The sequence below is a fragment of the Ascaphus truei genome, chromosome 1 (assembly GCF_040206685.1).
Source record: "Ascaphus truei isolate aAscTru1 chromosome 1, aAscTru1.hap1, whole genome shotgun sequence".
Lineage (NCBI taxonomy): Eukaryota > Metazoa > Chordata > Amphibia > Anura > Ascaphidae > Ascaphus > Ascaphus truei.
The window spans coordinates 117,760,168-117,777,081 of record NC_134483.1 but is presented as its reverse complement, the minus strand read 5'-3'; the positions used below and the strand labels follow the sequence as shown (position 1 = coordinate 117,777,081).

General features: G+C 41.2%; 1 protein-coding gene across 3 annotated transcripts in view; it reads left to right on the top strand.

Annotated features, from left to right (window-relative positions):
• KIAA1958 (KIAA1958 ortholog) overlaps positions 1-16,914 on the top strand; it is a 123,250-nt gene that overhangs the window by 90,073 nt on the left and 16,263 nt on the right. For 2 of the 3 annotated variants that reach the window (XM_075593877.1, XM_075593886.1), the window contains exon 3: positions 538-6,753. The exons of the other annotated variant lie outside the window; for it this stretch is intronic. In XM_075593877.1, the coding sequence (XP_075449992.1) occupies positions 538-1,577 (1,040 nt within the window). In that variant the 3' untranslated portion in view covers positions 1,578-6,753. Of the gene's footprint in view, positions 1-537; positions 6,754-16,914 lie in introns of those variants that run through there. 3 annotated transcript variants of the gene reach the window in all.

Sequence of the window (16,914 nt, the reverse complement as noted above, 5' to 3'; positions counted from 1 at the left end):
CATCATTTGTGAAACTACTGAAGTTGGCTTTCCAAACATAAGACAGGTATGTAACACTGTTCTAAAAATGTGCATTTGATTTCGTTAAAAAGGAAGCAATATGAAGTGTATAATATCCAAAAATTGACCGCCCTCTTTTTTTTCTTCCCATTTATCCCGCCCCCTTCTTTTTCTCTATTTTGTGTTTTTATTTTCTTTCTATTCTGTAATTCTTTTTATATCCATTATCTAATCCTCTTTCTCTTTTTTTTTTTACCTTTGCATCACCATTCTTCCAATGTCCGTATTGTGACCCCTATATTTCTCTTGCTGTTTCATGCTGTCGCTTATACTTTTTTGCTTTATTTGCCTCAAATTCCTTTTTTCCTTCTGTTTTTTTTTGTGTCACGTTTGATGTCTGTTCGTGCTGTTACTCATTCCACTTGTGTTTTCCCATACGCATCCTTTACCATTTTCATGCAATCTCTCCTCCTCCTTTTTTTTGTGTTCTTTTTCTTCCTGTCTTCCCTTTGCCCCTCCTTCCCGTTTTTCTCACAGATGAGGATGACTTAGCAGCTGAGCTAAACCGGGAACAGAACGAGAAAACCATTCGTAGCACCCAGACCGCTCTGCGCAACTTCAGGGAGTTCATCATCTCCAAATACCCTATGGAGGCCCGGGAAATCTACATGATCGCGTGCAAAGAACTAGACGATTACTTGGCTTCTTTCTTTGTGGATGCCAGGCAGAAAGACGGCTCGGAGTATGAGCCGAACAGCCTGGCCAACTACCAGTGTGGCCTGGAGCGTTATCTGAAGGAGCACAGGTACAGTTATAGCATTACCAGAGACAAGGAGTTTAAGAGGTCTCAAGATGCTCTAAAGCAAAAACAAATGGAGCTGAGATGTAAAGGCAAGGGGAACAAACCACACAAATCCATGAAACTTACCTTTGCTGATGAACTTATCCTTCGTAAGAGGGGCCTGCTGAGCCGCTATAATCCTGAGGGACTACTGAACCTGGTTTGGTTAAATAACACTAAAGCCTTTGGGCACTGCACTGGCTTTCATGGCTCCACTCTCAAATGGGGGGATGTCAGGCTTCGGGTTTTGGAGACTGGGCTGGAATTCCTTGAGTGGATGGGTCAGGAAAGCCCAGATGCTAAAATCAAGAGAGTAGGGACAGATTGTAGGGTGTATGCCACACCACACTCTCCACAGACCTGCCCAGTGCAAGACTACAAGGAGTACGCACAGAGGCGGCCTCCAGCCATGCGTTATGAAGACGCCCCTTTCTATTTGTCCATCAAGCCTGTTGTCAACCTGGCCGCTCTTCACTGGTACAACTGCCAGGCCCTCGGGAAAAACAAGTTGGCCAAGATGGTGAAGACTATGTGCGAGAAGGGAAACATACCTGGTCGGAAGACCAACTTCAGTGTGTATCAAAGCTGCAGCACCCTCTCTGAAGCACAGAGCAATCAGCTGGTGCTGATATGTAATAATTTGAGCCAGCAAGCTGCCCAATCCATGGCAAGCCACTCTGGACCTGGCAACTTTATTGTCTCTGCTTCTTATGATTCTTCCTCGGACACTGCCTGAGAGGGTACGATCCCAGAATAGCTCCAACATCCAGCCACAGCTTTTGACTAGTGCTATAAAAAAAAAAATCAACTGCGAGTCCCATATCCATTTCCCAGTGTTAATTCACTCTTGAAGAAGCTAAAACTATGTACTATATATATTTTTTCTTTTTCCTTTACAGATCTGTCAATAGGCCTAGTTTTAGTATTGCACCTAACATTGTATTTATACTGTAGTGTTCAACCAAAATGCATGTTGTAGCCTTGACAAAGAGAAGACAGCAAAAAGCCAAGAAGGATTATTTTTAAGGAGCTGTTTTTAAAATACAAATAACACACATGCCTGGACTGGGGGTGGGGCAAAGTGATAGGAGGTTACAGCATCACAAAAGGGTGCTAATTTATTTTAGGGTACCGATGTAGACGTGCATAGTGACCTTTTCTGTCTCCTGCACATCATTAAATGAAGTACATTTTGCTTTATCCGCATAACAGATACCTGGAACTAAAACCAAACACTGCAATGGTCAACTTTTAACTTTTTTATTTTTTAAACATTTTTTTATTTTTTTTTATTTTGGCCACGTGTAAGATTTCTACAACAATAGAATTGGGGCAAGATCTAATATCTAGCAATATGCAAAGGTATCCATGGCATAAAGACTGTTCTATTATGCAGCTGTCCCGTTGTGAACCAGAGTTGCGCCGCAGCTGCACTTAATCGTGTCATTGATGAAATTGTGCTAACCAAGACATGTAAAACTACTGAAAAGTCATGTTTTTAATATCTAAATACGGAAGAAAATCAGTGTTTTCTGTGTGATTTGAAGTCTCTCTTCTGTAACCCTTGCGTCCCTTATTGAATTTTTGTTCAGCCCCAGTAATTTGCATTAACTTTTTATATACAGTACACTACAATGTATGTGAGTACACTATGGCCCATAACACTAAGCATTCCTCTGCCACAGGACTCCTTCCAATGCTAGAAGACACCTTACAGACCATTGACTTTAATGGTCTATAAGATGTTCTCCAGTGCCTGGGGGGGGGTCTTTCAGCAGCAAACGGCTTGGTAAATATGGTCCTATAAGCCCAGGGTTAGCTAGGCACCTTGGTATTTAGTAGATAATTAGTAGAGTTAGGGTTACCTTCCTCTTACCCCACAAGGTAAGGTTTCACACATGGATTCCTGGAATTAGGAAGGGGATTAGTAAGCATGTTAAACACGCCCTCTTATCACATTGGTGGGGGAAAAAATGACACACGCACTTATTTTAAATTAGGATTTCGGGTTAACAAATAGGAGGGACACCAGATTTCTGTTTGAGATTAAAAGTGGAACTTCCCCAGGAGCTGCAGATTGGAACATTATAAGGCTGAGCTTATAGTGCCGGCGGCAGCGACGTTGCATGAAAACAAATGCATTGCCGCCGTCGTGTGCGCTTATAGTAAGCACGGAGCGGCGGCTTGGTCGTGATCGCTGGAAGTCATCTCTATTTGATCTTTCCAGCGACCGCAGCTTGACGTCGCCGGCACTATAAGCGTAGCCTAAGTTGCTGTTTTGGCAGCTGAGGGACATGGTTCCAGTATCCATGCTAACTGTTTAAGCCGCTTAGTTTCTAAGTCCTAACGGTGCAGTTCCTCCCAAAAATGATCTATCTTGAAAGTGATCTTAATGGGATGCCCCTTAGAGCAGGTTACCAACCTTTATTTTTAATATCCAAAGACGTCGGTAGTGTTCATATGGCAGTCCCTGCTGATTATTTTATCTTGCTTCACCTCCGGCAGCACAGAGCTGTTTTCCTTGCAGATTTCAAAGAGGCTGATCAAATAAACTGCCTTATCCTTTTAGATAAGGTTCTTTGAAGCCCCTGTGAAGTCACAAAGTGGGAGTGGCTTAGCAGCCATTTTAAATTGGCAATACCCCCCCCCCTCCCCATCTCTAATCTTTTCCCTTTTTTTACAGAATCAGTACTGGTGGGGTCACCTGGAGCTGAACCGTGCTATTTTTCATCCTGGAGCTGAACCGTACTACGTTTCACCCTGGAGCTAAACCATGGTACGTTTCGCCCTGGAGCTGAACCGTGCTACGTTTCGCCCTGGAGCTGAACCGTGCTACGTTTCACCCTGGAGCTGAACTGTGCTATGTTTCACCCTGGAGCTGAACCGTGCTACGTTTCGCCCTGGAGCTGAACCGTGCTACGTTTCGCCCTGGAGCTGAACCGTGCTACGTTTCGCCCTGGAGCTGAACCGTGCTACGTTTCGCCCTGGATTTGAACCGTGCTACGTTTCGCCCTGGAGCTGAACCATGCTACGTTTTGCCCTGGAGCTGAACCGTGCTATGTGTAGCCCTGGAGCTGAACCGTGCTACGTTTTGCCCTGGAGCTGAACCGTGCTATGTTTCCCCCTGGAGCTGAACCGTGCCGTGTTTCGCCCTGGAGCTGAACCGTGCTACGTTTCGCCCTGGATTTGAACCGTGCTACGTTTCGCCCTGGAGCTGAACCATGCTACGTTTTGCCCTGGAGCTGAACCGTGCTATGTGTAGCCCTGGAGCTGAACCGTGCTACGTTTTGCCCTGGAGCTGAACCGTGCTATGTTTCCCCCTGGAGCTGAACCATGCAGTGTTTCGCCCTGGAGCTGAACCGTGCTACGTTTCGCCCTGGATCTGAACCGTACTACGTTTCACCCTGGAGCTGAACTGTGCCGTGTTTCTCCCTGGAGCTGAACCATGCCGTGTTTCACCCTGGAGCTGAACCGTGCTACGTTTCGCCCTGGAGCTGAACCGTACTACGTTTCACCCTGGAGCTGAACTGTGCCGTGTTTCGCCCTGGAGCTGAACCATGCCGTGTTTCGCCCTGGAGCTGAACTGTGCTATGTTTTGCTCTGGGAACCCAGACAATGGGGGTATTGCTACTTTAATTTAAATTTTGGGCTCATTTTTGTGAGGCCTAAAACACGGTTTAAAAATCAGTAAGCAGTTTAACATTTCCAGTGCCCTAATTACATGCCAAGTACGTCATAGGCACGTGCTTGTCTTTTAGGTGGAAAGGGGGGATCATTGGGCTGATTGGAGTTGCCAACCCGATCGAAAGGAAAGGGAAGTGAAGCCCCCTCCTCTTTGGTTTCAGCCATCTGGGACCTGTTCACGTCATGTGTTCACTCTTGGAACGATCTCATGAGGTGGAAGTGCCCGGGGTCTGCAGACAATCTCCGGGGGCAGCGGAGCCCTGGCACTGTGACATATTGCCTGGACAATCTGAGAAACTCTGGAAGCCACACTGATACTGCCATGATTAAGCTGTAACAATGTGTGCTTATGCTACGCTCAGTGAGCAGAGGAAGGCTTGCGTAGAAACCACACACCCAAGTTTACAATATGGGGAAGACCTCTCTAAAAACTTAACGTGCTGGGGGGGGGAAGGACTGTACCTCTTTTAAAGACACACAACATTTTAAGGTCTGTGACGTTTGTGCCTGCCACGTGCTCTCTACAGAGCTGCATATTGCAGTGCTATGTATATTATTAGGGCCCGCCTATTCAGCAAGCTGTGAAACAACTTCTCAGTGCTGGAGATGAGATCGGAGACATTCAAGGGAATGGGACTGACATCTACTCCAGCACAGGGGAGCCAACTTTAGGACATTTTAAATATGAATTTTTTTTTAAGGCCCACTTGATAGCATTACAATGCATACTAGCAAGAATGCCATCCCTGAAGTACATGCTAACAAATGTCATTTATTATTTAAATGGGTCACCGAGTCTTGTGTGGTTGCATTATTGTCCTGTCCCTTTTTACTTCTTTTCTTTACCTCTTCAGAAAGTATTCTCCACTTTAATGTAGGCCACACCTAAACCAGGGCTTCTCAACTCCAGTCCTCAAGACCCCCCCACTCCCCCCCAAATATGTTGGGTTTTAAGGATATCCCTGCTTCAGCACAGATGGCTCAGTCTTCAACTGGTGGTGCACTCTTCGACAGAGCCACTGATTGAGCCACCTGTGCTGAAGCAGGGATATCCTGAAGACCTTAGTTTTGTCTAACAGGCCTGTTAATCATTGATATAGATGGGGGGTTGTTGAGTGTGTTTGGGTGGAGTAGGTGCCGCTGGGTGGTTGGTTAGGTCCCCCGGGTGGAGCCTGGTAAGGGTTGTTTGCCACGTGGGTTAATAAGGCATTGCCATGCAATGCCTTACTGGCCTTTTTGGTATGCAAGGGGGAGTAGTTCTTCTAGTGTTAGGAATATATTATGGCAATGGCTAGCTGACCAGTTCAGCTACTAAGATGTTATAAATAACATATGTATGTTTTTAGTCTTTTTATTTATTAATAGGGTTTTATATGTGCATATTAACCACTTTAGTGCCTGAAGGCATTCCCTTGCAATGCATTGGAAGTGTCGGGCATCAAAGGGGTTCATTTATTTTCTGCCATTGGGTTTTGTAAGAAATAATGACATGACCCTATGGTGGAAATAGTGATATTTGCATGTGAATTTTTGGCATTATTTAGCAAATCGGGACCACTGTGGTTCCCTCCTGCATTACTGCCAAACACCCATATGCAAGTGGGATCATTCATTATAATTCTAAACGAATACAGCTTTGAATCAGAACAAAATATCCTGTGTTATATATTTTTTCCATAACTTGGAATATTTTAACTGATTTAACAAACATTAGTAAATATACGCCATTGTTGGGAGGGATTGCACTTTTACACCCCTTTGATGCTGAATGCAGACTTTCTGCACAAAAGGCCATTATAGGGTTAAGCTGCCCAATCTTTATTTAAGGGTACCACAGTGTAACCTTGATGGTAAGCTCGCTGTTCTCATATGGGAGTGAAGGAAACGGCATGTTAAATACTAAAAACCTTGGACCCTAATATCAATGTTATGGCCATTTTGGCCAGAATTTCATACCGTAAATTCTTTGCTCTGTGTTTAACAATAGCCAAAATAATGTATTTTCTAAAAATCGCAAAAAATGTCCTAGTGAATAATTTTGGTTTTTGTTTACTAGACTTTCCAAACTCACTAAATAGCACAAAGACGCATCCCTTATGATCAGTACATTGTGTATTATTTATATGCTGCAATGAAAACCTAGTCCTCAACTGTTAACAGAAAAAGCAATATGTTCTGAATAATTATGGTTTTGCAGTATTCATCTGAAATAAATGGCTCCCACAGAATGCTTTTGTGTGTGTACTTTATACAGTAGTTGTGAAAGAACGTGTGTGTGTGTATATGTATGTGTGTGTATATATATATATATATATATATATATATATATATTTATATATATATATATATATATATATATGTATATATATAGCAACCGTAAATATTACTGTATGCTCATTTGCATGTCTTAGACAGGTCTGCAACCCTGTCTTTCCCCATTATCGCCCAGCATACAGCGCTTCCACTGCAGCAAGGGATTCTGGGAAATGACATGCAAATGAGCACTCAGTGCCACCTTTTGGTCAATAGGAGCTCGCCACGATGTTAAATCCACTCGCCCGGGGCGTGCAAATGTATAGGTTTGTCGAACACTGTGTGTGTGTATATATATATATGTATATGTATATGTGTATATATATATATATATATATATATATATGTGTGTATAATTAAACGGAAATATATATTATGTATTTAATAGTGTGTGTTGACAAAGCACTCTTGGAAAGCAACACGTAGGACAAGATTCACTAAGCTCCGCTAAGGGTGATGGTTGTGTAGTAATCTGTATCAAACCAAAGGGAATTGGTGTTCGCTTTTTGTTGGTGTTTTTTTAAAATAGTCCAACGGTCCATTGAAAACCACACCAGGAGGATGAATAATTAACATGCGTTTATTGCGTCACCACTCAAAATGGCCGTGGCAAACCACGTGTAGCAGACACAAATATTTTAAAACCAATGATCACGGTAGCACCAAAAAAATGCGAAGAAACCAAAGGATATCTCTCACGGTGTGCACACCAAATCGTGGTGATAAATCAGAAGCACAAGTAGAATGAATGTGGATAAAGCATAACATTTAATCAAATCAAATAAGGCAACATTAAAAATTGAGGGGAGAAAAGGAGAGTGAGCTAAAATGACCTGAAAAGGTCATCAGAGTGAGTCTCATTACTCCCAGCCCGACTAGGCAAATAATTTATAAAGTCGTGTTTCTGTTATATTTATATCTCAATAGGGTAGCACCTCATCGACCATTTACTATTATACCTCAGTCCTGAGCAGTCTGTCTCCTCTAGTGGTCCTCAATGATCATGGTAAACTGCGGTCTTGGATAGATTCACCCCTTGATGTGCAGTCCTGATTAGTATGCATAAAATAACATTGTGTCAACAGGCATGTAATAGCCTTTTAAACAAATGTAATTGTACATTAAACAAACGTGACGGTTTTGGTTTCTTTGGATATCAAGAAGAATGTTCTTTTCAGTGGAGCCTCAGATTGGGGTCACGCAAGTGTTTCCTCCACTTCTAGCCCACCCCTGTCACTGTTAGAGGTCACGTAAAGACGAGGAGGAGGAGGGAGGAAGCAGAGGGGAGGCTTTACCTGTGCAATGTGCTGTTCCACTCATAGGCACAGATCCACAGAGGGGTGCTAAGCCGTAGCACAGCTTTACTCCCCATTCATATGAATGACAGCTGAGTCGTGCCAAAGCTTGGCACCCTTCTGTGGATCTGGGCCTAACTGATATGTTTTCCTTTTCAATGGGTCCAGCACATTGTGTCGAATATATGAATTGTGCCCTGTTTGCTTGTTATTTGAATATCAACTGTATATCATGAGAAGAGGGTGGGTGTGAAGGATTTGCCTTCAAACACAAGGTTCCTCAACCGACGTTCTCACCGATAATGGATTATGTAACACCATGGAGACAATTTTTTTACAATAATGTCAAAATAGGTGATTAATTAAAAATAAAATAAAAAAACATTTGCAATAATCTATTTTTAACCCATTTAAAACAAATATAATGTAATTTTTACAATGTTACTGTCAGTTGGAGGTTGTTCATTCTTAAAACTGTGCAATTAGCATTTTAACAGTATCTGATACATCCCCCCCCCCCCCCATTGAACATGCTGTGAAGCTGCTTCCCACTTCTGGAGAAGTGTTCAGCTCTAATTACGTGTCACTAAAATGTTCCCCGGCAAAGGGAGACGGCTTCACAGCATATTGAAGAAGGGCCATTGTTTGAGCTGCACATCTGTGACCGCGAACCAGTGCGTACGAGGGAGACATTTTCAAACGCCGATATATCTTTACATCACAATGGCTTCTTGGGCGGTAATAGCCAAATTATAACGGGACTAAGTTCTGACCCTGACATCTGACCTTGTCATATCATCGACAGCAGATTTTCCTTCAGAATGTTCTAGAGGACTTTTAGGAAAGATACAGGTGACCACATTTTTTTTTCTTCATCTTGGATAAATCTAAAAATGTAATCTATTCGTTGTTAACCAAGTTACACAATAGCATGTGCTATTTTTGCAATAAATAGCTACTCAATACGAATTTAAGTTTGAGTCAGTTGGACGTTCCAACTCTGGTGCTCTGCATTCCTAGTGTGAATACTTTACATATTTTCCTTTGGATTTGGAAGGGCCATCAAGAATCTACCTCTGCCATTATTACCTCTAATATGTACAATTATTATTGTATGAGAGTCTGAGTAGGAAATCCTCGTTGGAAGCTCAGATTGGCTCACATCAAGCTTTTTTATTTATTTTTATTTCCATTCCCGTTGGCATAAAGCCAATGGCAAGTGTGGTAAACCCCAAGTTTCCCCCTTGTCATGGCTAGAACTTTATTACAGTGTGAACAGAAATTGTATTTTCCATTGTTGGTAGAAAATGACATCTTTCAAACAATAGCCTGTATTTCCAGTTAAGTGCATTACTGATAAAAACAATTAAAGGCAAGAACCCTTGGGGCAACAACAAAAAGTGTTGTATTTAACTTAACATGTAGGTCATTTACAAGGACCTCCTCAAGGTCAAGATCTCGAAAGACCGTGTGTGCGGGTGTGTATTTTTTTTACACACGTCTGTACAAAAATATATATGTATATTTTGTGTAAAATATATGTGTGTGTGGGTGTATATATATGTACACATGTTTTTCTGTCATCAAATGGTAAGTGCAATGAAGTTAGAATTTGAAAAACATATTTTGCTTAAAATGATCACTGAAGTTGGCAGTGCCGTTTCCTTCCAGAACACCGGAGGCGGAACCATTTCATTGGAAGAGAATAAGCTCTCTATTATATACCATAAAGAGTGTTTAACATGCTTCAGATGCAGTTATCTCAATGCACTGAGCGACACAAGCTTTATCCTGAATCCCCTACTGCTTCTTACTATTCTTTCTTCATACTTGTAATTATACACTGGGGCATTAAAAATAGTTAATCTGAGGCTCGACTGTGCCTTTTGATGTATTTTTTTTCCCCCCAACCTGAATGCTACATTTTACACGCCTCTCTACTGTTAATGAGATTATCATTGTTCCACTATTGTAGTTTTCGTTTTTGTGTGGTTACTTTTCTGTTAACTTACACACTTTAGTTTTCCATCATAACCACAATGGCTGTCCGTTCGTGCTCACTGACACACTGAAAGGAGAGTGGCCCATAAGCACATGCTGGAGTGCTGCCATTGCTTTCAAACGTGGTTGGTGAGGCATGGGGAAACTAGGGCAGAAGAGTAAAGATACATAACATGTTTTGGTCAATTCTTGAGTCACTGCAAAAAAGAAAAGGCCTCAATTTTGTGGCAAGAAGGGTTGGTCCCGACTTTTGATCCCGGCAGAGTCTGCTTATCAAGCTCAGTATTTGTTAGTCTCTTGAAGCATGTTAGAGGTTTCCTTTTCTTTCCTTCGACAAAGGTCTGTTCGGTGGATACATCACAGCTAGCAGATATTTTTTTTCTCCTCTAAGTCCTACGTTTGCTCCAAGTTAATCACTCTAGTCCAGGGGTCTCCAAACTCAGTCCCCAAGAGCCACCAACAGGCCGGCTTTTATGGATATCCCTGTTTCAATACAGGTGGCCCAATCAGTGGCTCAGCCACCTGTGCTGAAACGGATATCCATAAAAACAGGCCCTTGAGGACTGAGTTTGGAGACCCCTGCTAGTCTAAACATACAGTAACTTATTGATGCTCTGAGCAAAGTATTTTAATAAACACTGATAGATACTAAAATGCATGTGCTTTATTGTGACTCAGAGTTTTAGGTTAAAAACCAAAAATTGCATAATTTAATGTTGTATAAACAGAATCCTTAATCTGGTGACAAATTGCACCAAACTTGACACTATTTTAACCACGAGATTACCACATTTCAGACCAGTCTACTTGTAAATCAAGTTAGGGTCTTTTGAAAATAGGATTTGCAAGCAAAATACCCTGCACACAATAATGCCTGTATGACACTTTATTAGTGTTGTCATCTTTTAAAAATTGATGTGTACTGTAATTGTGGTTTATATACCACTCTTCTATAAGTGTGGAGTCATGTTACACACCCATTGTATTATTACACAGACAAATTGGCTTTTCTTTTCCTAGTGTTTTAATGGCGTTATCCTGCTAAAGATCTTTAGCAAGAGAAGTATTGTTAAAATAGTTTTTATTCAAATATTTCTCCTTCGAACACATTTGACATATTAAAGCTGCAGTTCAGTCTTTTTTTTTTTTTTTTTTTTAATTCATTTTTTTACTTCAATAGTTTCATGTGGGCAATCTCTAATTACCTAAAGAACTGTATAGCTGAAGGTCAATTCGTTCTCCATGTATTGATCGGTGAAATTTGGTGACATAAGTGAAGGGATATGTTTTTCGTCTGCTTCTGTCACTCAGTGGAAGCTCATGAATATTCATGAGCACTCCTCCACTGACATGTGCAAGGGGGAGGGCAGGGCTGACAAAGGGGTGTGACAGGACATGAAGGGGCAGTGCCTTAGCAAATGGTTGTTAAAATAGAATACAAGAAAATTGGTCTTTCAAAGTTGTTTTTCTAAAAACAGAAAATGCTAAAAGTATTTTTTCTTACTACAGAACTGATTTATTAAAAAAAACACACATGCAGGATATTGACTGAACTGCAGCTTTAAGTTATGTGGAGGAGATGGCAGCCATTGTATTGTGGGATTGCACTTTTGCCCTTTTAGGAGGATGTGGTACCATCCTAAAAAAAATTGTCAGCAGAACCAGAACAAACTTAGCCCTACAAGACACCAAGGAAATTGTCCGCTGTAGTTATTATCCTTCTGTAATACAGCCACGGAAGCCTGTATAGAAATAGACCCATAGTCATGACCACGGAGCTCAAAGGGCCAAGTATTAGTTGTACACTTAGGCTGGAATTCACAAAATGCTGATGTTGGATATCGCATTAACTTTTCGGGGTGCAATACCCTGCATCAGGACCTAGTGGATCACCCACTTAAAGGAGCAATCCAAGTGAGCGATTTAAAAAAAAAAAGAAAAGATTTTTATATATTTTTTGTACATGGTATTGAAGCAGGGGGTCTCCGGAGCCCCATTAATTTCAGCTCTGGGGACTCCCTGCTTCCAAAGATACTTGCTTACGTAGGGGGTGCTGGTAACCCTTACAAGTTTAAAGCTCTCATGTTACGTGGGCCAATAGGAAGCTACACCTATGAAGACACGGCTTTTTATTGGCCCGCAGAACACAGGAGCTTTGAAAAGCGACCATTACGTGATCCCTGCTAGCCAATGGGAGTGGCTACCGGCACCCCCTACTGAGGTAAGTATCTCTGGAAGCAGCGAGTCCCCGGAACTGAAATGAGTGGGTTCCAGCTCTGGACACCTCCTGCTTCAGTCCTGTGTTCAAAACAAAATTCGCAAAGAAATCACTCGCTTGGATTGTCGCTTTAAACTTGACTGATTTTGTTTTTAACGTAGGGATGCACCTCATTATAATCGTGGCGTTATGGAAGTCCACCTTAACTTCTCCTGGTGACACTCCTTTTAAATGGCAAGCTGCCGTACATAGGTGAAACCTTAAAGCAAAGTGCTCAGGATGAAAATGAGGCCTCCTGCTGATATTAATAAACAGATATTTGAGCTATGGTGACCCAAGTGGCACCTACTGTATCCATCAACTTCTGTTTTTACATTAATGGACATGTTGTCAGAACACCTTTTCAATGGTTTTAACCAGACCCTGAGCTAGCAGCATTTAGAAATCAGTTTTTGCTTTAAGCCCTAAAAATGGTTACAAGTTGTGGATGTAATCCTCGGAACAGTTTAATTGAGAATACTTCGTCTCCGACAAACTATTCTATATTCTCCCAACATAAAGGAGTAAAGCATGGTGATGTACAGGCCAGTAAAGCACAGATTAAGGGACTATAGGAGTTTGTTTCAAATGAGACAAACACAGTCACTGTTATTGTGCAGGATTCAATGCTTTTGCATTGGTCTAATGTACTACATTTCAAAAAGAAAGTCTAAAGAAGAATTCATAAGGAAAGGGGAAGATCAGACTTAATGTTGCTTCTGTCATAATTCTTAAATAAACTAGTGTTAAAGTATCTCGGACCAAACACTAGTCAATGCATCCTAAACAAGTACTATTCCTAAACAGGTACTAATCCTAAACAAAGCCGAGATTAATTTGTTCTTGATATATGCATTAATATTAATTTCCAAATCAGAACTATAACTGATGTTCCAGATGTATATAAGAGCTCAGATTTAAAGCCAGTATGGGCCATAAGCAATCCTGTGCTGTAAGCTACCTTCCAGTTCCGGAAAACACCTTACAGACCATTGGCTTCAATGGCGTATACAGGGGCAAATGTTTTAAATTGCAGCCCCCCGACCTCTTACCTGCCGTCCCTGACATCGCCTCATCTCTGCGACGTCACGGTGTCGCGACGTCGCGTTGGCGTGGATGAGAAGATGCAGGAGGGGAAGCCAGAGAGAAGGCAAGAGGCCGTTACAGAGGCCCCCGCGCTCTCTCCTGGCAATCGGTTTAAATGTTGTGGGGAAGAGCGTGGGGCCTCTGTAAGCGCGGGGCTTGATTTGAGTGCCCCCCTTAAAAAAAAGTCATGCCCCCCCAGTTTGCACACCCCAGGTGTATGAAATAACAGAGCCTACACGTTTGCATTCAAAATGTGTAAAGGAGACTTTGGGGTTTATTGATAAAACTGATGGTGCCGATGGGGGCCATATTTCACGGATAACTCCCATTGACTTCAATGAGCATTTCAAGGCACTATCGCAGTTGAATCAATAACCAAGTGGAATGTTATATATGAAGTCCCACATGTATTCTGATATATTTCTTCTCTTGGCACCGCTAAGAACATGAGCTTGTGAAGTATGTTTATTCTCTTTCAGTTCTTTTTATTTATTTTTAGCTGTGGCATTTTGCAGCAGTAACTAAAATGTAGCTATGTTATTCCAAATTGCTTACTTCAGAGCCCATTATCGGCTGAAATAGGGAGAAAAGACACAGACTCTGTAAATAATGACACAGAGTTTAAAGCAGGGGAACCTGGTTCTAATCCCAGTGTCCCTTGTGACCTTGGGGAAGTCACTTTATCTCCCTGTGCCTCAGGCACCAAAAGCATGGATTGTAATCTCATCTGGGCAGGGGCTCCTTTCTCCCACCTTCTGTGTACACTGTCGCCTCTATACAAGAAAACCATAATTATAAGGTTGATTTAATGCTGTCTGTTTTTTGATCAATATTGCCATGGGCATTGCAGTTACCTACATTTCTTTAATGCTCTGTAAAATGTATAGCTACAGTTTTTTTTTATTTATTTGACCTTTTACTATCCTTTACGCTGGATATTGTAATATCAATGTGTGCTCTTGTGACACTGGTTCAATCAATTCCTCTATAACTGTATTACTTGCTGGAAGAGATGCACACGTAGTCTATGTTATTGCACCCGTTAACGCGTCAATGTTGTAAGAAACCAACGCAACGCGTTACATGACACCTGGCCGCGGTTCATTTTGCATTTCTCGACATTTTTATTAAAGGCTGTTTGCTTATTAAAAGATGTAGGAAACCTACAGCGTAAAATACTTTGCTCAGCTTTATACTAAAACAAATTGTATTCCGATGCAGTTAGCAAATGATTGAAATATAAAACTGTGTGTTCTAGATATAAAGACTTTGTGGTTTCTGAACTGGGACAGTTATGACTGGAAACTGAATAGCCAGAAATTAGTACCCAAATAAATCATGTATTTAAAAAAAAAAACAAATCCTCCTAGGGTGTTCAGCAGCTTATTTCCACGTTTTCTATTTCAGCATAGGTTACCAATATAATAAAAAAAATCCGTACACTATTGTACAACGGGTGGACATGTATGATGCATAATTGTTGAGTATCCCAGATTTATGTATTAAAGAAATGGCTCGATACCATTCATGGTCAGTTTGTACATGGTGAATTTCATTCCCTGGGCTAACTCTTGGCAGGAAGCTCACACTCCCAGGCCCACTCAATATGATATAAAGCGAGCTTCCCCTACCTTCCGAAGCTTGCAGCTCCAAGCAAATGAACGGAGCCAAAATGTTCCTGAGCAATGGGAAGACGGCTTAACAGCCTAATGAATAGGGGTCATAGTGGCAATTTGAATGTATAACTTGAGACTGGGTGCTGCACCATTCTCCAAAGGCCTTCCCATGGCTTTGAATATTTTTCACTGCAAAATATAGAGGGCTCTGATGTTGTTTTTTTGGTATGTTATTGTTCTGTAATATATTAATGATTGATATATTATTGATTGATATATTATTGATTTTATTTCATGTTTTTAGCGAGCTGAATTTTCTAATGTACCCAGCACGCCCAGACTTTTCTTTCTTCAAGTTATTTTTCAATTAAAATGATAACATTTGGATTTTCTTTTTTCAATTTCTCCTTCTGTGGTGATTAAATTTTTTTTTTTATCTTCAGTTTTATGTGTGGGGGTCCTATGTACAGCTTACAAGAGAGAATTAATGCATGGAGATCTGCTAGCTGCATATACAATCCCGGGGACAACTAGGCTGTATAAAGAGAGCAATTTTAATACAATATTAAAATACAGTATAACATATAAAATAAAAAACAATTGATTACACTAAAATAATTTTACTGAAAAGAATTATACTAAAAAGAACTATCTGTGCCTTGGCATAGGAACCAGATGTCTTGAAACTTGCTCCGTTTGGTGTAAAATTGGAAACCTACCCACCAAAAGTGACTAGGACATAAGCGTTATTGAAATGGTCTTATCAGCATATGGGACCGCTTGCTGCGAGGTGAAATTGCGTCAATCCACGGAAGAGGATCTCCTTTTCTGCTCGGGTGTCTGCTTGCTGCACACTGCTTGCTGCTTTCTCCCAGAGTTCAGCCGATCAACTCCTCCTGTGACGTCACCGCTTGTTCTCCACAGCTACGGTGTCTCAGTAATGCCAAAAGACCTCCTACATGTTTCGAAACTCCTAATAGTGGGTTTCTTCCTCAGGGATAGTGGAAGAAACCCACTATTAGGAGTTTCGAAACATGTAGGAGGTCTTTTGGCATTACTGAGACACCGTAGCTGTGGAGAACAAGCGGTGACGTCACAGGAGGAGTTGATCGGCTGAACTCTGGGTAGGAGATTCCAGATTCACTTCTTTGGGCAGCTCCAGGACTACCTTGGACTCTATATCACAGTTTTTTTGTAATTCATTGTTTGCATGAGCGCTATTGTTAACCTTTATTTTCACTATGCATATACAATCCCGTCGAATGGATTGTGCAATGCTGCAAGTCGCTCTACTACAGACACAGCACAGCGCAACCCCACGCTGCGTATGGAAAGTGGTTAAAGAAACACCCGTAGAGCTTTTCTAAACGTTTCTTACTAAGAAATATGTACCAGATTCATGTCTTTCAAAGGTGTGTATGTATGTATGTATGTATATATAGATATATACTGTATATACACAGTATATGTGTATGTATATATATATATATATATATATATATATATATATATATATATATATATATATATATATATATATATGCAAATGTAAATACAACTGTATGCTCATCTGCCCACCTTTCACCATTATCACCCAGCACACAGCACTTCTACTGCAGCAAGGGATTCTGGGAAATGACATGCAAATGAGCACACAGTGCCACTTTTTGCTTCAAAAACCATTATATATATATATATATACACATATATGTGTCCATGGCCTTAATAAATAATACAATGTAAAGTAGCATTCTCACCTACTCTCTCCCCCTCCTCTCTGGTTATGGGATTGGAAGTGTGGGGGTCCTCTGCCCCCTGAGA